At 44.0% G+C, this 23,957-nt stretch overlaps 1 protein-coding gene across 11 annotated transcripts in view; it reads left to right on the forward strand.

The window, feature by feature from the left end:
• Positions 1-23,465, forward strand: part of SOX6 (SRY-box transcription factor 6) — a 425,495-nt gene extending 402,030 nt beyond the window's left edge. For all 11 annotated transcript variants that reach the window (XM_069964997.1, XM_069964998.1, XM_069964999.1 and 8 more), the window contains 4 exons: positions 7,473-7,581; positions 10,887-11,060; positions 15,609-15,825; positions 17,254-23,465. In XM_069964997.1, coding sequence (XP_069821098.1) covers positions 7,473-7,581; positions 10,887-11,060; positions 15,609-15,825; positions 17,254-17,557 — 804 coding nt within the window. In that variant the 3' untranslated portion in view covers positions 17,558-23,465. The remainder of the gene's footprint in view (positions 1-7,472; positions 7,582-10,886; positions 11,061-15,608; positions 15,826-17,253) is intronic.
• The last annotated feature ends 492 nt before the right edge of the window (positions 23,466-23,957 follow it).

Raw genomic sequence — 23,957 nt, forward strand, 5'->3', positions numbered from 1 at the left:
GGGCAATAAGTGTATAAAGCATAGTATATAAAATTTTATGAATATATACAGTGAACATCACGCATTCAGCTTTTATCTGAGGACAGGAGGAAAGATCCATTGCAGGAGGGGTGGATGGAGCGATGCTCCGGAGTCATGAACACACAACTGTCCTTCACTCACTCACAAGATGATAACTGGGAAGAAAAAGACGAGCAAAATTCTCCTATTTAAGAAGCCGGCGTGCTGTGTTCTGTAAAGGAAGCTTCAGTGCAGCTTTCTGATAGGGAGGTGTATTAAGGTGCCTCTGCGATACAAGCCCGCTCCCACTATTCCTGTCCTGACTGGCTATCCGCTATTAGCATTTACTCCCCTTTGTCTTTTAGTTCCTCCTCACTTCTTCACTTTCTTTGTTCTCCATTAAGTAGCAATTTTTTATCTTTGTTCATCTCTCTGTTAGCCGCTTCTCTTTTATGCCACCTGGAATTTTATGAACAAATGACACCTTGGTAGTGTCCTAACGTCTGTCTCTTTAGCTGTAATTCCTCTGGTATTCTTCCTGGAAATATAGGAACAAACTAAACCCTAGCCATTACTACCCCTTATGTCTAAGGGTCCTGCCCCAATGTAGCAAAGTTACCTATCCTGTGTCTCCAGATGAATTCAGTCGGGAATAACAGAGGAACGGCAGAGTTCTTCATTCATGAAGAATACAAGGATTTCCCAAGGCTGGATCCGCACTGTGTCAGCAGAGACCGTCGCAGAGATTAAATATAAAAACACGGCCTGCAGCATTTATTTGTCTTCTTAAATGACGACACAAGTGGAAAATCCATTGGTCTATTTGGCTCCAATTAAACTGAGAATGTGATCTGATCCTCTGGTCATCAGTGTGGACTTAGCTTTAAGGCCCTATTACACCAGGCGATTATTGCCCATTACGGCTGATAATCACTTGGCGTAATAGCTAGTGTTACAAGGCAACGATCGGCTGACATACACTATGTCAGCTGATCCTGGTCTTTCAACATGTTGAAAAAGCTTCAACGATAACAACGGTCTGCTGGCCACGGTTCCATGAAATAGGAGCAGCGGTCCACAGTTCCCTCTTGTCGTCTCACTGGACAATCTAAAAATTGTCCGGGGAGCCCCTCCCGCGCCCCCAACCTCCCTGCTCTTACCTGCTCGCTTTTTGCACATGTAATAGCGCCAGCAACGAGCGGGAAATGAGGAGCAGGCGTGCACTGATCTGACAAGTCTGCGCTTTCTTGATCCTCCAGATCGGCCTTTACCATGGTGCCCCATATCAGTACACTGGTGGTGTCGGGCTGCCTGCAGGGCACTGAGCAGCCCTGTTTGCAAATCAACAATCCGGAGCAGATGGCAGGAACAGAGTGGCAATTTGAAAAATGGGCAACACCCCTGGGATCTACAAGCCGGCACCGACCAGGTCATGTAACAAAAAAAAATATATATATGTAGGGAAGTGGCACATTCGATTTAACTCCTTAGAGGACCCGGCCAATTTAGATTTTTGCGTTTTCGTTCTTTTCCTCCTTGTGTATATAAGGCCATACATACATAGCACTTGCATTTTTCCACCTAGAGACCCACATGAGCCCTTATTTTTTGCGTCACTAATTGTACTTTGCAATGACAGGCTGAATTTTTTCATAAAGTACACTGCAAAACCAAAAAAAAAATAAATGTGTGGTGAAAACTGGGGTAAAACTGACTTGTTATATATGTTCCTCAAGTCGTTACGATTACGATATGTAACATGTATAACTTATATTGTATCTGATGGCCTATAAAAAATTCAAACCATTGTTACCAAATATACGTTCCTTACAATCACTCCGCTTTTATCCTTTGGTCTATGGGGCTGTGTCAGGTGTAATTTTTTGCGCCATGATGTGTTCTTGATTGCGTATATGTGACTTTTTGATCGCTTTTTATTACAATTTTTCTGGATTTGATGCGACCAAAAATGCGCAATTTTCCACTTACGCTTTCCGCTTACGCCGTTTACCGTACGAGATCAGGAATGAAATAAATTAATAATTCGGCCGATTACGCACGCGGCGATACCAAACATGTTTATTTATTCATTTATTTTTATTTATAACATGAGAAAAGGGGGGTGATTCACACTTTTATTAGGGGAGGTTTTTTTATTTATTTATAACAACACTTTATTTATTTTACACATATAGTAGAAGCCCCCCTGGGGTTAGGGTTATTCCCCCTGGGGTTAGGGTTATTCCCCCCTGGGGTTACGGTTATTCCCCCCTGGGGTTAGGGTTATTCCCCCCCTGGGGTTAGGGTCATTCCCCCCCCACCACCACCACCTGGGGTTAGAGTTATTTCCCCCCGGGGTCAGGGTTATTTGGGGGGACTTCTAGTATATGCACACTGATCTCTCATTGAGATCTATACTGCAGCCGGAAGCACGAGTGCCGAGCCGCGATCAGCACAATTACGGCGCAGACCCCGGCCCGAGCAGGATGTGTGGATCGCTCCTCCAAGACAACGTCCCAGGGGCGCGATCCACCCCACTAGACACCAGGGATGAGGCTGCATAAAGGATTCAGATGCAGCTGTCAACTTTGACAGCTGCATCTGAATCCTTAATTAGTGGGCACGGTGATCTCAACCCCCCGACGCGGCCGCAGGGCGCGTAAATATACGCCCACGGTCATTAAGGGGTTAAGCTAAAAAGTCTTCCCTGACCTCATGCAGTTCATACAGCTGAGGGTTCACTACTAGAGATGACAGCAACTCAAGCATGCTCAAGTCTGATGGCTCAGCATTTGATTACCGGCGGCAGAAGTAGTTGGAGGCAGCCCTAGGGATAGCCATAGGCTGTATCCATGTTTTCCAGGACTCCCAAGAGCTGCATCCAACTTCTTCTGCCACCGGTAATTAAATGCCGCAAGATCAGATTCCAGCGTGCTTGAGTTTCCCTCATCTCTATTCGCTACATTTAAATTCAGTCTAGGAAATCGTCTGTGAGCCGTCAGGTTAGCGGCAGCCGTCTCTTCAGCTGTGTGATCGGGATGGGTTTTTGATGTACACATTAACAGCAAGCAGAGGTCTTGAAAATAGCAAAGTAGCCAGAACTTGACGCTACACTAATAAAGCGTTGTTTAGGAGCAGCACCTCATGTCCTTTGCTAGAACGGACACGGTTTTATACGTGATGCAGCTAAAAAAAGTTGTAAAATGAAGTAAATAAAGCTGGTGCCCTTTTATTTTTGGAGGCGATGTCTTCTGACAGTTTCAGGTCTATATATTACTATTCACTGCTGACACATTTGTGGGTGATCTAAGATAATAGACGCTGTGTCCCTGCAGTATAGGAAATGTGGATGTCAACCCCTCCCGGCCAAAATATGGAAGTGAAACCGTAGCCTCGAAACAGAAGATGCATCCTCATAGACAGAAAAAGAACACCGAGCAAACGCAACCTAATGTTTGGTGCCAGAGTGTCCTCTACCTGCCTGTATATAGACATTACAGGGATGCTGCTATACAGGATACTCACAAGGTTTCGTTTACTTCATCATACACTGTATTGTCTGTTATCCCACACTTCCATATTGTGCAGCACACCTCTGCATTCACCTGCTCATCCTGAGCTTCCTGGTTTATGAGAGTGTGGCACTAACAAGAGAAAGCTGGTGTATAGAACCGTAGAGATCTGTGATCTCCTGACCCCCTGTACAGGCTGTATAATAGCGGCCATTAGTAGTAAGCATGTACGGCGGGGGTCTCTGCAGAGATTGTCCTGTGTTTGATGTGCTCCCCACACGGCAGAGAAGTGGGTCAGTGCACAATGAGCCGAGCCGCGATCAGCCTCCGCTCCTGCATTATGTATTAGGTCTAACATGAAGGCAGCCACGTTCTCCCGGCTCAGAGCTGGTTCTTCACTTCGGCAGATTGGAGCTGACACGACATGTAATATTGTTCTGTAGTAATGAACGACGCGGCCTCATTATTCCCGAGCACAACACGACGTTGCGTTTTGTCTGAAGAGGGAACAACAAGACAAGAGGGAAAACGTCGCCGACATCGCTGCATGTTCTTTACTTTAAACTGAAACAATAAATTAATGATAACAATTGAAGAGTCTTCATGTAGCAGCACAGAGAACCGAGCCTTGTCTGACTGCTCCGGCACACGTACAACAACGCAACGTAACATCTGTTCACATTGGTATCAAGGCGTCTGTTTCGGAAAGGTCTATAATAATCGGCTCACATCCATGATGATTCATTTTACCGCACTTACTGTGCGATCAGACAGATTTCTTTTTACATAATAGGGAAGCTCTGCAGACTACCCAATTCCAGTCGTATGATAGAGCAGAGTGTGAACTGAGCCATGAGCTGGAAGCACACCCAGGCGGCCACTTTTTCATTGACTTGTTTGGGGTTGGTGCTATGAGCTTGTCAATGTAACTTGTCAGAGGGCTCTCGGTTACCTGAGGCTAGGAGACTCTTGCACCATGTCTGTGCGTGTGTGTGTATATATATATATATATATATATATATATATATATATATATATATATATATATATATATATACTGTACATACACACACACCCACATATACACACACCCCATAGTGCGGAGCTGTGGTATGGCACAAACATTTTTTTCAAATATTGGCAACAGTGAAAAGAATCCAACACAGCAGAGCCTTTCCGCAGGATGCGTCATATGTATATCACAAAAAGGCGCCATACACTTCTCCATATCAATCTTTACACCCATCTGAGACTATTTTCACATCGTGTTTCCAGACATCCAGCAAGATGTCAGTTTTCATGTTTTCAGGAAGCATCCAAAAAAAAAAGTAGACACAATCTTTGATTCAGCTTAAGAATTTTTGTCCAGATTATATATATACCCATGCACAACTAAATGCATGCGTTATAGGGCTTCTCTTCTCTGGAAAGCAGTGCATTCAGCAGAAACTCTACAATGTCTTATCCTCAGGCCTAGACTTTATGTAAGATTTTTACACCACTGCCATCGTACTCTATAGAGTTTACTAGTACCGAAACATCTGCTCAGAAACCTCAGCTATTCAATCACCAGCAACTTGTTTGGCTGCAGCGATTTTCCCCCAATTTTCTTTTTTGTAGCGTAAAGTTTATAAATCAGTATATTAGCAGGACATAGCTGATGGGCTTATAACACAGAAACCTCCAATAAACAGGTTCTAGATCGGAGTATATATGTTCTTGAGGTAGATGTGGCTACAAGCCCTCTATGGTTACATATCTGTCCTGCGGTTATGACCTGTGTGTGGTTACATATCTGTCCTGGCGGTGGATGCGGTTATGACCTGTGTGGTTACATATCTGTCCTGGCGGTGGATGCGGTTATGACCTGTGTGGTTACATATCTGTCCTGGCGGTGGATGCGGTTATGACCTGTGTGGTTAGATCTCTGTCCTGGCGGTGGATGCGGTTATGACCTGTGTGGTTAGATCTCTGTCCTAGCGGTGGATGCGGTTATGACCTGTGTGGTTACATATCTGTCCTGGCGGTGGATGCGGTTATGACCTGTGTGGTTAGATCTCTGTCCTAGCGGTGGATGCGGTTATGACCTGTGTGGTTACATATCTGTCCTGGCGGTGGATGCGGTTATGACCTGTGTGGTTACATATCTGTCCTGGCGGTGGATGCGGTTATGACCTGTGTGTGGTTAGATCTCTGTCCTGGCGGTGGATGCGGTTATGACCTGTGTGGTTACATATCTGTCCTGGCGGTGGATGCGGTTATGACCTGTGTGGTTAGATCTCTGTCCTGGCGGTGGATGCGGTTATGACCTGTGTGTGGTTAGATCTCTGTCCTAGCGGTGGATGCGGTTATGACCTGTGTGGTTACATATCTGTCCTGGCGGTGGATGCGGTTATGACCTGTGTGTGGTTACATATCTGTCCTGGCGGTGGATGCGGTTATGACCTGTGTGGTTACATATCTGTCCTGGCGGTGGATGCGGTTATGACCTGTGTGGTTAGATCTCTGTCCTGGCGGTGGATGCGGTTATGACCTGTGTGTGGTTACATATCTGTCCTGGCGGTGGATGCGGTTATGACCTGTGTGTGGTTACATATCTGTCCTGGCGGTGGATGCGGTTATGACCTGTGTGGTTAGATATCTGTCCTGGCGGTGGATGCGGTTATGACCTGTGTGTGGTTAGATATCTGTCCTGGCGGTGGATGCGGTTATGACCTGTGTGGTTACATATCTGTCCTGGCGGTGGATGCGGTTATGACCTGTGTGTGGTTACATATCTGTCCTGGCGGTGGATGCGGTTATGACCTGTGTGGTTACATATCTGTCCTGGCGGTGGATGCGGTTATGACCTGTGTGGTTAGATCTCTGTCCTAGCGGTGGATGCGGTTATGACCTGTGTGTGGTTACATATCTGTCCTGGCGGTGGATGCGGTTATGACCTGTGTGGTTACATATCTGTCCTGGCGGTGGATGCGGTTATGACCTGTGTGTGGTTACATATCTGTCCTGGCGGTGGATGCGGTTATGACCTGTATGGTTAGATCTCTGTCCTAGCGGTGGATGCGGTTATGACCTGTGTGTGGTTACATATCTGTCCTGGCGGTGGATGCGGTTATGACCTGTGTGGTTACATATCTGTCCTGGCGGTGGATGCGGTTATGACCTGTGTGGTTACATATCTGTCCTGGCGGTGGATGCGGTTATGACCTGTGTGTGGTTACATATCTGTCCTGGCGGTGGATGCGGTTATGACCTGTGTGGTTACATATCTGTCCTGGCGGTGGATGCGGTTATGACCTGTGTGTGGTTACATATCTGTCCTGGCGGTGGATGCGGTTATGACCTGTGTGGTTACATATCTGTCCTGGCGGTGGATGCGGTTATGACCTGTGTGGTTAGATCTCTGTCCTGGTGGTCGATGCGGTTATGACCTGTGTGTGGTTACATATCTGTCCTGGCGGTGGATGCGGTTATGACCTGTGTGGTTACATATCTGTCCTGGCGGTGGATGCGGTTATGACCTGTGTGGTTACATATCTGTCCTGGCGGTGGATGCGGTTATGACCTGTGTGTGGTTAGATCTCTGTCCTAGCAGTGGATGCGGTTATGACCTGTGTGTGGTTACATATCTGTCCTGGCGGTGGATGCGGTTATGACCTGTGTGTGGTTAGATCTCTGTCCTGGTGGTCGATGCGGTTATGACCTGTGTGGTTACATATCTGTCCTGGCGGTGGATGCGGTGGATCTCTGTGCTTGTCTACAGGATTGGATTGTATCTTTTGTAATTGGCATTCAGTGATAATGTTTGCAGACTATGATACAATATGTGTGAACACTTCCCTAAGACAAGACGTGTTACATCTGCTACCATCTGTTAACCCCTTCCTCGGCCTCACCAGGGGAGGGAGATGTCTCTGACATAAATCACTTACATAAACCCTCTCTCTTTATTTTCCCCAGGAGAGGACACATTACGATAATATTGGTGCCCAGTTATCAGGGAAACCCAATGAAGACGGAAAGCTGGGGCCCGGAGTTATTGACCTGACTAGGCCAGAAGATGCAGAAGGTGAGTAAGATTGGACTGTCTACAAGGTGGAAAAGATTTGAGATATGTTTTTCTCCATCTTTCAACTGTTGTTTTCTGTGGAGGTGAGATCACAGAGGAGCTGGGGCTCAGAAATACACCCCAGAAACCTGACCACAACCAATCCCTAAGGCATATTCCGTAAATTTGTTTGTATTTGCTGATCCACAATTACTGACAAATTCAGCGCCCATTGTTTTCTATTGAGCTATTCACACTGTATGTAGTTTTATGGATGCGCAATCTGTGCCTACGGATGCTCCATAGAAGTCAGTGTCCATAATTTTTACAGACGAAATGTCCACAATAACTACAGAACAAGACACTTATACAATAAGTATATATATATATATATATATATATATATATATATATATATATATATATATATATGGGGAGCTCAGCGTGACTAGGGAGACTTCACTATGAACCTGTGTGGTCAGTGGTCATAGTACAGTGTGGTGGAGGCATATCCAGTGCATATGCTTATTACCTTCTGGGAGAGCGGCTCAGTAAATATACTCTTCTTAACCTCTTACAGATGATGTGGAAGGCGCTCTATCAATCTGCTCTATCACAATGCTCCCATGAATATTTAATGCTTATGTTAATTTGGTTTGTGTGTTTCTACTCCACGATGCGTTCATTCTGTGCACCCAGGAGTGCACTAAAACAATCACAAATTATCACCGCCCTGACCCTGAGAGAAATGTCTGAATGAATTGGCTCATGTCAGGTGCCTGCATGTGATCTGCATGGGAAATCATCATAGAGACACGTGTTACCCTGCAGTGTCATAATAATCACCTCAGCTGCTGCAGAACCTCGTGACACACACCTCAGCTGCTGCAGAACCTCGTGACACACACCTCAGCTGCTGCAGAATCTCATGACGCATACCTCAGCTGCTGCAGAACTTCGTGACGCACACCTCAGCTGCTGCAGAATCTCATGACGCATACCTCAGCTGCTGCAGAACCTCGTGACGCACACCTAAGCTGCTGCAGAACTTCGTGACGCACACCTAAGCTGCTGCAGAACCTCGTGACGCACACCTAAGCTGCTGCAGAACCTCGTGACGCACATCTCAGCTGCTGCAGAACCTCGTGACGCACACCTAAGCTGCTGCAGAACCTCATGACGCACACCTCAGCTGCTGCAGAACCTCATGACACACACCTAAGCTGCTGCAGAACCTCATGACACACACCTCAGCTGCTGTAGAACCTTGTCCTGTATACCTCAGCTGCTGCAGAACCTCGTAACACACTTCAGCTGCTGCAGAACCTCATGACGCACACCTCAGCTGCTGTAGAACCTTGTCCTGCACACCTCAGCTGCTGCAGAACCTCGTGACACACACTTCAGCTGCTGCAGAACCTTGCCCTACGCACCTCATGACACACACCTTAGCTCCTGCGGATAGAGATAGCTGTCTAGTACACTGCAGGTGCACTGAGCTAGGTCTTTAGGTGGGCCAGTGCTTTGGTTTACAGTAGTTCTCTCTGGCTCTGTACTCCGCCAGCTGTACCACCCGACCAAGGTTTTATTTCCAAGCAGATAAAAATAATATCTGCTTGATAATAATTTTCTATATTAATGATTTAGCATTTTGCAGCAGTGAAAAGAATGTCCCTGATTGTCGATTCTCGCAGCGCCGGAGTATTTTTAGCGCCTGTGGGCAGTTTGTGAGGTTGTTTTTTCCCTCTTTCTACATAAAGCCTTGTATGAAAACCGAAGACAAAGACGTCACTATAGTGATGGGCAAAACCACAAGTGAGGCCAAAAAGAAAAAAAAATGGAGGTTTTGTCTTTAAATAAAGTAGTTGTTTCAGTAGTTTAATGGAGATAAGAACGCTTAGAACTTTATGCAGTTTACTAAAAAGTTCTGCTGCGCTCATATGGGGGAGGGGGTTCATCTAGACTGGGGCTGCGTAGAGTTTCCTTCATTTTACCACCAGCCACCGCAGTCATTAGCTCCTTTAAAACGCAGATGAAAGACGTTGTGGGAGAGCACAGAGGAGCCCCGGCGAGATGCTTTGTGCACTGACATATGGCATAGCGCTGCTCTCCATGCACTCCACGCTTCCATCAGCCGCACATCCAAAGAAAAAAATGAACAAGCCAGCGACTGTACAAAAATGGATGGGAGGCAAACAGGCAATTAAATACCCATGAACCTCCAGTTAGATAGGATGCTCCTGCAGCATGAGAGGCCACAGGCTGTATGTGTTGGAAGGGTTGCCCCAGGTCATTGTGATAGTTGTACCTCATCACTCAGGGGATATTTCCATCTCAAACATTCATTAACAATTGTGCCGTACCCAAACAATAAACACAGACCCCTCCCTTAGACCTACAGCTATTTCAAGAACGAGGACCCCCACTCCCCCCCACAGACTTATTGCGATTCCAGAAGAGCTGAGCTTGCGATCTGACGAGAGTTAAGGCCCTATTACTCCGGCCAACTGACAGGAGCAAATGAGTGCTATTAGCGCTCGTTTGCTCCTCGTTCCCTGCTCGCTGCCGCTGCTATTCCACAAGTGGGTGAGTACGGGGGGGGGGGCTGCCCGGGTGATCACTAGATCGTCTGGGCAGCCCATAGCATATAGCAGTGTCTGCTGCCACCGCTCCTATTCCACGGAGCGACGGCAGCAGATCGCTGCTATATGAGTTGTTTGACTTTCAACATGAAGGATGTCGGCGGCTGATCGTTGCCTTCCATTCCACGGCCACGGCCTATAATTGTTCTGTGGAATAGGGCCTTTAAGGAAATAGTTTGTAACTCACATTAACATCTCTGCAGATCTCCCCCAGATTAGTGTGGCCCATCCACATGTGGTTTCCAAGCACACTAAACGCTGGGCACATACATTTTCAAAAAAGTGTATAAACCTCAATACAGATTCCCACTAATGGTAACAGGGTGGAATTTTTGCATTTGTGGACAAGTCTAATGTTATTCCTGGAATCCAGCATTTAGTAATCCAGCTCCTGTTTCTTATACTGAATTGCTGAACCCCATTTTTTTTCTACATAGCATATGAATCACATTGAGGATAAACATAATTTCTGATGCTGAACCTGTAAAGACCTGGAGATGGATCGGCTGGACTGAATGTGGCAAAATGGGAGATAAATCCACAGAACAAGCTGTAAATCTACATGGGGGTGACGGGGTGATAGAACATACCCCGGCAGTGTGGTTTTTTTATCCTATGCAATATATTGTGTAGAAATTCTTGGCCCCTGCTTGTGTGTTAATCTTTATGATTTTTATCCTACAGGGGGCACCACAGTGGTGGAGGCGCGGGTCTACAGGGACGCACGAGGACGGAGCAGCAACGAGCCACACATCAAACGACCAATGAACGCTTTCATGGTTTGGGCAAAAGACGAACGGAGGAAAATCCTTCAGGCATTTCCTGACATGCACAACTCTAATATTAGCAAAATCCTTGGTGAGTGCAGAATAATGCAGCGGCTCATGAATCTATTCATACATCGATAAACACCGAGTAACATTGTATCCACTTCAGTCAGATCCCTTCCTCCGACCGATCGATGGCTCATCCCTGGAATGATTGACATCCCCCCTCTCTATACTATTAACTTTAAAGGGAAATAAAAGTCTTTAGGCCATTCTGCCGCCTCATCCAGCAGACACCTTCCCTTTCATAGTTTCCGCATCTGTTACGTTAACGTAGTGAGAACAAAGTAAATTATTAATGGACACGCCAATGGGGACATTGTAAAAGGTGGGGGGGCTTGTAGAATCCCCCGCTGGGATTGGCATGCTGTCATGTTTACACTGGCCCTGCTTAATAACACATTTAGATATTAATGGGGTCAACCTAGCGATCAGTAGTGTGAGGTCCATCACTATGATGCTGGTAAATATACAGTCAAAAAACCAAAGTGTTCTCCTCTCTTACTTAAAGGGGTTTTCCAGGGTTAGAGAACATGGCTTCATTCTTTCAGAAACAGCGCCACTCTTGTCCTCAGTTTGGGTGTGGATCTGCAGAGCAGCTCCATTGAAGTGAATAGAACTGAATTGCAATACCACATACATCAATTGTACTATGTATTGACACTAATGTCATTTTTCTAGAAAATATGCTTTAAAAAAACAATTTGAAAATTGTGAAATAAAAAAAAAAAGTTTTTTAATTTCATTTTAAATTCTTGCTATTAAAAAAAGGAACTGAATTGAAATAATGCAAACAGTGGCCGTTGTTCACACAGTGTATAGAACAATGGCCATTGTTACATACAGCGGAGGAAATAATTGACATGTCTGTTATATTCGGCTGTAGTTCATTGATATCAATGCAATTTTCACTGCAACAATGGCTGTTGTTCATGCAGTGTATGAACATAGCCTAAAAAACTTTTATATATATGTTTTGTAGTCATATGAGCACATGAGTACATATGTACTGCATTGCTTAATATTGTCTGCACTGGAGGCATTGCAGAGGCCCGGGATGTGAGTACAAGGGATCGGCTACCATAATCCATAAGATTCCCCCGCCCGACCACCAATGACTGTCATTCCTCATTTTAAATGCTGTTGTCTGAATGAACAGCAGAATTTAAAACATTTAAAATAGACGGCAACAGAGATCACTCTGCGCCAGCTATTAGGCTCAGTCTCTAGCCGCTGATAGCCAGGAGCGGCCTGGTATAGATAGGGGTCACGTCAGCCCTCTCTATACCTCCTTAGTGACACCATGATGGGTATTCCTGTAATGTGTCATTGTAAAGAGCTATTATCTAAACACACCCAGAGCTGCAACCACAATTCTACTGCTACATCATTATATTCTCCAGTCACTTATTTTGCTGCTACATCATACCTTATCCTTCATTCACCTTCAGAGCTGCACTCACAATTCTGCTGTTAGATCACAGTTTATCCTCCAGTCACCTCTAGGGCTGCACTCACTAGAAAATATATGTCTTATAGTACAGTATCACAGACTGTATATATGAGATTAGCCTGCTGTGTAGGGGCAGCTGATCACACCGTCTGCATCAGACCCTTTTGGCTGGTTCCCCGTTGCCCTCACTCAGCCTGGATAATGTCATTTTCTGTCGTCAAGTCTTAAGGAAAAGCCGTGGAAATGGAGGAAGATAAACATGTCGCCATGTCCCTGTGCTGCTCCCACGCGTGTCGGGCCGGCCGCGCAGCTGTTTCCAGGGCTGGGCAGAGGCGCTGACACCTTGTTAAATAAGTCACTTTGTTACATTCATAAAGTTGAATATATTTAGACAGCGCAGAGTAATGAAGGGATTAGTCCGTTTGCCAGAATTCTTTAAAGTTATTTTAATTGAGTGTTACATATGCAAAATGGAGGCATTTTAATGTTATTTAATAGCGTTCCATCAATTCGTGCAACAGCCGCCAAGTATGTGTGACACGGGATAATGAGGGACGCGGCCGAGCCTGGAAAAAGATTATTCTGGAGCTCAAGTCCCCAAACTGCATTCTCCATCCTGCTGGCTGCATTAGTGTAGTATAAAGAGTCTCCCTCACATGCACTGCTATAGTCGTCTGTTCATGGTGACCCTTACAATTCTTCATTATTTATAGTTGCAGTTTAGGACGCCTGCCATAGTTGCAGCGTTTAGGACTGGCCGCCATATTTGCAGTGTTTCGGATGTGTCGCCATAGTTGCAGCGTTTAGGGCGGCCCGCCATAGTTGCAGCATTCAGGACCGGCCACCATAGTTGCAGCGTTTAGGGCGGGCCGCCATAGTTGCAGCGTTTAGGACTGGCCGCCATATTTGCAGTGTTTCGGATGTGTCGCCATAGTTGCAGCGTTTAGGGCGGGCTGCCATAATTGCAGCATTTAGGACTGGCCGCCATAGTTGCAGCATTTAGGACATGCCGCCATAGTTGCAGCGTTTAGGGCGGGCCGCCATAGTTGCAGCATTTAGGACCGGCCGCCATAGTTGCAGCGTTTAGGACATGCCGCCATAGTTGCAGTGTTTAGGACATGCCGCCATAGTTGCAGCGTTTAGGGCGGGCCGCCATAGTCGCAGCGTTTAGGGCGGGCCGCCATAGTTGCAGCGTTTTTAGGCTAGTAAAAGGAGCATGACTTACACAAACTTGTAAAATACAACTAGTTTACTATTATATGCAGCACAATTTTTGCCACAATTTCACCTTGAGGAAGGTGGTGTAAAGAAACCCGCCGAACCAGCAGAACACAAGATAGCGGTCCAAATTTTGCAGGATTTTATGCAAAGGTTCCCACTCTGTAGTTATAAAGGAACAGTGATAGTAAACTCTCCCCCCTGGTCAGTGTCTGAATTACCAGACATTTTTCCATATAGTTCCATTGAATTAACACATTTTTGTCCAACTTTAGTTCTGTGAAATGGCAAAATAAAATTTTTTGGCTAAAAAGAAAAACAAAACTGCTAAACACTCATAAGGCTTAGATGTAAATAAGTGTTGAAAAGGCTGGGGAGGCCCAGGTTAGTCAGGGCAGGCTGGGGAGGCCCAGGTTAGTCAGGGCAGGCTGGGGAGGCCCAGGTTAGTCAGGGCAGGCTGGAGAGGCCCAGGTTAGTCAGGGCAGGCTGGAGAGGCCCAGGTTAGTCAGGGCAGGCTGGGGAGGCCCAGGTTAGTCAGGGCAGGCTGGGGAGGCCCAGGTTAGTCAGGGCAGGCTGGGGAGGCCCAGGTTAGTCAGGGCAGGCTGGGGAGGCCCAGGTTAGTCAGGGCAGGCTGGGGAGGCCCAGGTTAGTCAGGGCAGGCTGGAGAGGCCCAGGTTAGTCAGGGCAGGCTGGGGAGGCCCAGGTTAGTCAGGGCAGGCTGGGGAGGCCCAGGTCAGTCAGGGCAGGCTGGGGAGGCCCAGGTTAGTCAGGGCAGGCCCAGGTTAATAAGGGCAGGCTGGGGAGGCCGAGGTTAGTCAGGGCAGGCTGGGGAGGCCCAGGTTAGTCAGGGCAGGCCCAGGTTAATAAGGGCAGGCTGGGGAGGCCGAGGTTAGTCAGGGCAGGCCCAGGTTAGTAAGGGCAGGCTGGGGAGGCCCAGGTTAGTCAGGGCAGGCTGGGGAGGCCCAGGTTAGTCAGGGCATGCCGAGAGCTGTACAACAGCTGGGGAGTGACAGGTTGGGGACCACTGCCCTTCATCACAAAGCTTATGTGGCCAATAAATTAGCAATTCTAGGACCATGATAGATAGAATGAGAACCTTCACCTTCCTTCAATCTGTAGGCTAATTACAGGGGTCTATGGGTGACTAAAGGCCATTGACGTAACAGTCTAGAAGCTGGTAATACACGCATAGGTTTTGAGAGCTTGCAATATAATAATCTTACAAACATATTCACACAACAGGTTGTTTGAGCTGCTTGGATCAATGATTTCTTTGGTGCATGTGATATGTAGAGTCCTTGGGACCATCCTGCACCTAAGGTGAAGCAGATTATATTGCAGTCTTCCTGTCAGACAATTACCTCTATGAGACAGCTGTATAAGGGGCAGCTATTCCTCATATTTTGTGCCTCCGTTCACCTCGTACCTGCCATTTGCTTGTGTCTTATTGTATTCCTTCCCATAGTAGAAGCTTTTAGGGTCTATTCAGAATATTTTAATCAGCGCGATCCATGATAATCAGCCATTCACTAGGAAAACGGTTCAAGGCTGAGGGTAACGGGTGCCGATCCCCGAGCTTTACGGCAACTTGTGTAGCCTTGAGCTCAGCAACATTCAACCATAAGACTAAAAACCTTCGTAAAAGTCATATGTGGCAGATGAAGTTCTGTTTGTTGTAATTAGCATTTCAATATAGAGTGTGTGTGTATAGGGGGGTGATCTAATTGTGTCTTCTTAGCAACGTTAAATATTGTTTACCTTCCCTGGAGCGTCTTTTATCGTTCAAGGTGCCAGCTCGGCTGTGCCCTGTCTGTGTTGCACATCCTTAGGTCCCCATTATTTTAATGAATTCTGTTTTGGCTTTTTTAAGGTTTATTTATTTATTTTTTCTTCTTTCTATGACTTTAGGTTCCCGCTGGAAATCCATGTCTAATCAAGAAAAACAACCATATTATGAAGAACAAGCACGACTGAGCAAGATCCACCTAGAAAAGTATCCCAACTACAAGTACAAGCCCCGGCCGAAGCGCACCTGCATTGTGGACGGCAAGAAACTGCGCATCGGAGAGTACAAGCAGCTCATGAGATCCAGACGGCAGGAGATGAGGCAGTTCTTTACCGTTGGGTGAGTGGAAGGAGAGGAATGCAATGTAATACAAAACTAGAATGGAAATAAATTAAAATAATGTGAAACTATCTCTGCATTGTTGGGAAATTGGCGGGTGTTTTACGGGGGCTCCGGGGCTCATTTACTTTGATATTCTGGACTTGTTTTATTAAATGGTTTTATTTTAGTTTTTTGTTTTTTTAGGCTATGTTCTCACACAATATCTCCATCAGTCTTTTGATCTGTATTTTTCAACCAAGATTAGGAGTGGCAAAATTATAATGGGAAGCTTTGCACACAAAAAAAAAAAAACTGACGGAAATACTGTGTGTGAACATAGCCTTACATTTATAACTCATGTTGTTTTTGCACAGTCCATGTCCATATTTTTTCAAGTTTTTTACATCCTTTTTCCAGCAAATTCCTAAACAGAAAATGAAAAATGTAAACAAAAAAGCCAAATTATAAATCTCTCTCTCTCTCTCTATATATATATATATATATATATATATATATAGATATACACACACACACACATATATATATATATATATATATATATATATATATATATATATATATATATATATATACATACACACACACACACAGAAAAAAAATTACCGAAAATTCCAGCAATTCCTAAACAGAAAATGAAAAATGTAAACAAAAAAGCCAAATTATAAATATCCATCCATCTATCTACACACACACAGAACAAACTGGAAAAAAAATACATATGTACAGTATATATTTATCTATCCATATATTTAGCCTGAGGTGTGACTATTAAAAAAAAACAAAAAGAAACACAATCTACAGAATGTATGAGTGCCCCCTGGAGCGGGTTCAGATTTCCTGGAAATTCTAAATTGTAATTACCAAGATGATCCAGACTAAGGCTAAATTCACACGTTCAGTAGTTTTTCAGGATTGTATATGATGTCTGTAATCATCTGAAATCTTTGTCCAAAATCTGGGGGGGGGGGGGGAACATCCGTCCTACTTATTTTTTGCAGATCAGCAAAAAAAGGTGAAGGTGACAGTTAAATAAGTGGAAACTGTATGAAATTATTACTCATCCACTTTTTTTTCTACGGATTTGTGGACCTTTCATACGTAAAAATGATGGACGCTTCACTAGACGCAGTTACGGTCTGTACTAAAGCTTGTCAGTAATTTTTGTGGTTTGCGGATCCGTGTATATACGAACAGGGTAAATGGCCCCTAAGTTTGTGCGTAACTGCGGATCCACAATTATGTACAGAACGTGTGAATGTAGCCTTAGCCCAGTGTAATCCTTTTTTTTGTATTTTTAGTTGGAATACTTGTATACATTGTACTTTATTCCATTCCTGCTCCATCACCTGTCCCTTGATCTTTCTAAAATACCTCCCTCTATTTTTATTGAACTCATACATTGAATAATGCTTTTGCTTCCTTTAGGCAACAGCCTCAGATCCCGATCAGCACAGCAACAGGCGTTGTGTATCCAGGTGCAATCAGTATGGCCACCGCCACGCCGTCACCGCAGATGACATCAGATTGCTCCAGCACTTCCGCCAGCCCCGAGCCCAGCATCCCTGTCATACAGAGCACCTATGGCATGAAACTAGACGGTGCCAGTCTGAGTGGGAATGATCTGATGAACGGGGAGGATGAAATGGAAATGTATGATGAATACGACGAGGAACCTAAATCAGACTATAGTAGCGACAATGAAGCCAATGAGGCCGTCGGTACCAACTGAGAAAAGCAAAAACTATGAACCTACATTGGAGGAAATAGTGAGGAAAATCCGCTCTTGACTTTGGAGTTTTGAACCGAAATTTCTAGAAGAGCCTGCATGTGTATGTGGTTTCCACAATCTCATCAGCAGAATGGTCTTAAATATTTCATGTGTGACACAAAATGACTTCCCCCTAGTTTTATCTTGAACTTTTTTTTCTATTTTATTTTATGTGAACACATATGTAAAAAGATTTAAAAAAAAAAAAAAAAAAACTCTTTGACATGAGGACTTGAACTGAAATGAACCCATAGCCGCCTGCCGAGTCTTACGTTTAGTGTGTTTTCCTTTTTGAATGCTGATAGTTTTGAGTTACTGTTTTTGGATGGGGTATAAACATTCTCACTCAGGTATGTACCAGCCAACAAGTTGTGAATGTGTTTTTATGCTGAATTATTTTAGGAGATAGGTACTGATTTTTACATACTGGAAATCCAGACATGTAGACACCTGCACAGGACTCTTCACGGTGGAACCTCTTTGAATGCTTTTCTCCCTCTCGATCCACTGTTATGGTGCCAAACATCTTTTTAAGTCTTGTAACTGGTCAGTTGACGTCTTATTGGAAAGTCTTAAGAAATGCCAAGATTGCTGCTGGAGCTGATCATGGTCGCTGGTGCTGATGGGTGGGTTGATCTCTAAAATTGGCCATGAACTTGGATTATAAATAATGTCTGCCATTTTAAAGGACTCCTGCATTAGCTTAGAGGCTTCTTAGGCCGTGTTTACCTGTGCATTCAGTCTTAACACACCCTCTTAATTTGATAATATTCATTCCAGAATGCAAAGGGTCCACCTTAATTTGATAGACTCCCCCCCAAGAGCCCTAAAAATAATCCTGCAATCTGGGGATATCTTCAGAGGAGTCATGAATAATGCACCCAGCTTCTATTCTGCATCTTTGGTGATTGGAGACGTAATTGTTCTCATCCAGCTTAGATACAATTGTTGGCCAGTCAGTAGTGAAGAATGCCCAATACCCCTACAACCCTGTTTACAAAGGATTGGGAAAGGATCTGCCTCCTATTAGCTGAGAGTCATTCCTGCCCTTTTAGGAATGATCTTGTAAGCTGTATTTAGAGCTGGTCGCTCATGTAACTTGGGAATTTTGGCTGCACTTCAGTAAGTCCCATTCATTGTTCAACATTCTCCAAGTCGCATTATACAGGGGTATGCAGAAAAACAATGTAAATGAAGCACTGATCTGTGAACCTGATCTCTAAATCCATCAGTATAACTCTGCCACCAGATCTAGATGTTTCTAGGAAAGAATCCCCATACACAGCAGAGGTCTCTGACCCTTCTAAAGTCTTACAGTTGTCTACATTCAAAGTTTTTGGTACTTTTTCGGCACTTGGCGGGATGTGGTTGTGCAGCTTTGTACATTACATTGTTCTTTTTATGCATTTACATTAGCTGTTTATTTTGTTTTTTTTGTATTACCGTAACAAAAAAAAAACTGGAAAAATTTTTATTATAGCAGCAAAGAACAATGCGACTGTTCTTTCATTCTGAAACTTGATTTTTCTTGTGCTATAGAAAACAGATTTTTTTGGCTCCCTAAGTGTTATAACAAGCACTGGATATAAATGGTATTTTTATCACTTCTGACAAATGTGAAGCTGTTGTATGAACAAACGTCACCTGTTATAGACTCGTGTGGGCTCGCCTCGCAGTCGTCCGATCTGAGTCACTTATATATAGATAGATTTTTTATGTCTCGTGAGTTGATTTATTTATGCTGGTTTGAACGCTTGGTTAATGCTCCGGTATTGCTCTGCCGCCGCTGCGGACATGCAACCGGTCTTGTCATTTACAAGACGAACCTCAGAATCACCAGAAAACAATCATATGCACTAAGATACAAATAATATAGATTTTTTTTTCTTTCTGAAAAGTATTACATATCATGATTGATTTCCTTATTTATTGCCAATATTGGTAAAAAACAAATGTAAAAAAATATAGTGACAATCATGAATCAGACGTGGAGCATGAACAGAGTATCCGATCTCCATCTCATGTAAATTATGATGTAAATAGGACATAGGGCATCATTGTGATTTTCAATGTATGTATACTTCGTATACATTAACTTATAGATTTTACTATCTGCTTCACATTAAGTCTTTATTGTTCTGGAAAAACGTATCAAAACGTAAAAAGATATTGCTGTACCCCGACTGCAGGATGGGTGGGTTAGCTAGGTGTGGGCAGTGAGAAGGGTGGGGGTGATGTCTGCAGGTCTATTGGTGTCATAGACAAAGAATTAGGAATACAAAGTAACAAAAAGGATCACCAGTTCCCTATCATCAAACTTTCAGCTGCCTATCGAACCAATGACGCATTTCATGCTTCCTATACTCCTTAGTGGCAACTGTGACTGAGGACCATATAAAAGAGGCATAATGCATCAAAACCATGGAGATATTTCATCCCACAACTATTAATTGTGGCCTAGATGACCATAAGTCTTGGGCAGCACCGACTGTCAACCCATCAGAAAACGTAGAGCTGATAAAGACAATTTGTTTCTGCACATCAGGAATTTATTTAGCAGACAATTTGTCATGTTAGCGACGAGGCTGAACTTCTGATTCACCATTAGGTGCCATTAATTTGTAAAGATTACTCGCTGATGTCATCTGTTTTAAAAAACATGGGACCACCCAGAACCGGAGTCCAAACAAAACTATGAAAGTCTTATACCGGAAATAAGATAAATGTCCGCTGATGTAGTGTGTACAGATGCAGCAGAGCAGATTCAGAACTTGTAATCCTCTGTAACACCACAGGTAACACAATGCAATGTCTGAGGTTCTGAGTAATGTTCTGCTATGACAGGGGGCTGGGGTGGGTAGTATGTAATAATATTAACCTATAATCCATTACTAATAATAATAGACGCTTCTTCATGGCGCCTCAGATGACACTTGTCTAGGTACAAATATTTGATGCGGCGTAAAAGTTTCTTGCTGTTAAACACGGATGGGATGTTAGCCAAAAGAGAGGGACTGTATTACTACTACTTCTGGTACTTAAGCTATACATCTCCAGCCAGGCAAAGGCCAGATGCACGGTACTTGTATCTATAGGAACAGGTGTATAGAAGACATAGGAGGTGAAGCTTAATCTGCACATCATCGGCTGTGCTGAGACTTGCACTTTACTAAACTTATGGGTTAAATTATAGGATATATAAATAGTTTGGAGCATAGAAATTGGGGGCTTTATCCTTGTAGGAGTCCATAGCCTAGCAGACGTACAGAAAAGGGGGTCTAGTAGAGTAATGAGGGGCGTTGGAAATATTGCTTATTCTTCTGACTGGGGACAATGGACGTTCATGTAGAATGGAACACAGACATATGGACCTCTAATGGGGTCCAGTGTAAGGATGAGGACATAGGACTAGATACATGTACATGGGATGATCAGGACTCATCCTGTATCCATCCCCAGGTACTTCAGGCCTTCACGGTTCTGCTGGTTGCCGACAGACACATCCCCAATAGTGCAGCTGATCCCCTCCCCCCCCATACCGCACTTCTTGCAGTAGTCTTCATGCAGAGTACAAGTTCTAAATCATTAGGATATGAAGTCTTGTATCCTAACAGGAAATCAAGAAAAGCTCTGGCGGTGCAGCTCCGGGTGTGACTAGAGTATAAGGTCACATGCCCGACTGGGAAAGGGAAAACGTAAAGCAACCATGGGCAACTGTGAATGCAACTCTGGATGTACAGAACATGATATGTAGACAGTATCCAGGAGGAGCTAGGACACGCTATGTGAGCGCCGTGCAGGGCCAGAATGACTATTACTGACAATTCCTAGCCGCACACATTATACCAGGTTGTCAGGAAACTATCTTTACATGAACTGTAGGTGCAGGGTGTAACTTTAGGTAGTTTAGGAGTGAAACTAAAGGTAGAAAGTCTTGGAAAGTCTTGAATCTTCTTCCATAGAGACAGTCTAGGAGGGGAGTAATGCCAAAATCGATCATATAATAGAGAAGGATGATATTACAACATAGGCAGAACTGCTCCACGATAGGTGACATCTTTTATTAGACATTAGCATCCTCATACTGACAATAGGAGACGCTGCACTCGGCTGACCGTTCTTGTAGATGTCTTAAAGATAACGTGTTGCTAACAGTGACGGGTTTGTTCTTCAGTAAATTCAATGGTGGCAAGGCCCAATGCATTTCACACTCAGTTACATTATGGAGCCTCCAACATTGAAGGGTTGGGACAATTTGATTAGAATGTGAAATAAAGTTTGAGGTCACTGTGTGCTTCTTGTCAATGATGGTGAGAACTGGCACCCAGCGCCCGCGCAGTTTACGCTCGCTGACCTCCGTTTACAAAGCACTTGTTACATTTCAGTTCTTAACTCCCCCCCCCCCCCCCCCCCCCCGCTCCTTTGTTTTGTAAAGTGATTTATGTTGTATTTTATACGAAGCTGTAGAACATTTTTTGATAGTCCCCCCCATGTGTATCATTTTTATAGACGGGAATGTCTCATCTCTTGGACGTACACAATGTTTTAATTGCTGTAGACACATTTGTTTCTTTTTTTATTTTTAAGAAGTTGCGTGCTGAACGCAGAATAGTATTCTATAGAATAAGTAAAGTCTATGAGAGATGCAAAAGAAATTTTGCGACAGGAATGGAATATTTTATTTAAGCTCTGCTTGGCTTCGGACTGTGAGCCAGGTCACGGGGCTCACGCATAATGGGATACGTGCAAATACAAAAGCTGCCTGTATGCTGCACATTGCAGACCGGCGAGTGCGCATTGTCTATTCGTCTTCCTTGTGTCAATTTTGTCTGATGCTTTTTTTTTTGGCTTTTAAATTAAGGTAAAAGGAAAAAAAAAAGGAAAAAAAAAAGTCATTGTACCCCCTGCAGTTTATAGCAAAATAAAGCATAAAAAAGGCTTAGCGTTTCTGTTCTTACATTATTGTATTGTCATATTCCCAGAGGCTTGTAGCTATTCTGCGCAGTCAATGTAACCCTTTCTTCATGACATTGTAATTTGTTTGTGATGTATATTGTGAGGTTGTACTTTTATGTTAATTTAATCGGCACAATTCACTGACATGCTGGACTGACATGCTCGCTGCTCTTTGGAAGCATTACCTTCTATACACGGGCTGTTGGCATCATGCTGGGAGGGGAGGGGACCTCGGAAACGCCCACTCGCAATTTAAAGCCAACAGATTTTTGTTGTTTTTGGATTCTTTGTAAGATACCGGTACCCTCGTAGGTCAATGGCTTGCGACTATTTGGGCGCTTAGAGGAAATAGAACAAAGTAAAAAAAAGAAAAGAAAAGAAAACTTGTGTCTATTGCTGCTTTGAATATGTTTTAAAGTCTGAAAATGTAAATAGTTTATCAAAATAATCCTGTACAGTCCAGTGTAAAGTTTTTAACTGAACTTAAAAAGTTGCCATCACTTGTGTCTCACAGTCTCCTCTTGGTACAGTACAATTACCTGCGAAGGGTAAAAAAGATGATCAATAAAGAAATCTACTCAGAACGATGATCCCAGTTCTTGCTTTGACTCCTTTTGTGCAGTATTGACGTGAGGTAACATGAATGACTTTGACTCATGGCTCGGAGCATGGACCATCAGAGACTCTGGAGATGAATTGCACTTCAGCCCCCGCAGCGCACAAAGTGCTCACTGTAATGTGTTTAACATGCCATGTTAGGGAAAAACGCTAACTGCAAGGAAGAGACTGTAAAATTACCTATTTATGCTAATTTACCTCAAGACTGTCCCTCCGACCCTAATCTATTCACCGCCACTCCATCTTTTGTACTGATGTTGACACTTACTGATTAAAGATACATTTTGTTTTATGACATTTGTCTCTGTCTGGTGTTTTTATACGCTACAAGCTACACATCAGTCCAGAAGTCAGGACAATGACATGCTGCCACTTGGGGTCCAGGACAATGACATGCTGCCACTTGGGGTCCAGGACAATGACACTCCAGCCCACAGTGCACTTGGGGTACAGGGCAGATAGAAAAACAGGGAGATCATTCCCGCATGTAATCCCTCCAGAGATATATGTATGTGCCTTAATTGTACAGGTTACAGTCCCGTTAATGCCACGGCCAACACAAGGCAGAGGATAATTTACATCCAACCAATCACCTCCCACCACACAACACACACATTATACTAAATAACCTAAAAACACTATTCAAGGAGCAAATTGGGGATATAGTTTTAGTTAAGGGAGCGGGTTCTGTTTCTTTACTATAAAGGTATAAGGTATCTACCTGCTAGCTAATAAACTAATATAAGATGATATAATCTATATGCTACCTCATAACCTAATACAGGAT

Source organism: Dendropsophus ebraccatus, chromosome 4 (assembly GCF_027789765.1).
Source record: "Dendropsophus ebraccatus isolate aDenEbr1 chromosome 4, aDenEbr1.pat, whole genome shotgun sequence".
Taxonomy (NCBI): domain Eukaryota; kingdom Metazoa; phylum Chordata; class Amphibia; order Anura; family Hylidae; genus Dendropsophus; species Dendropsophus ebraccatus.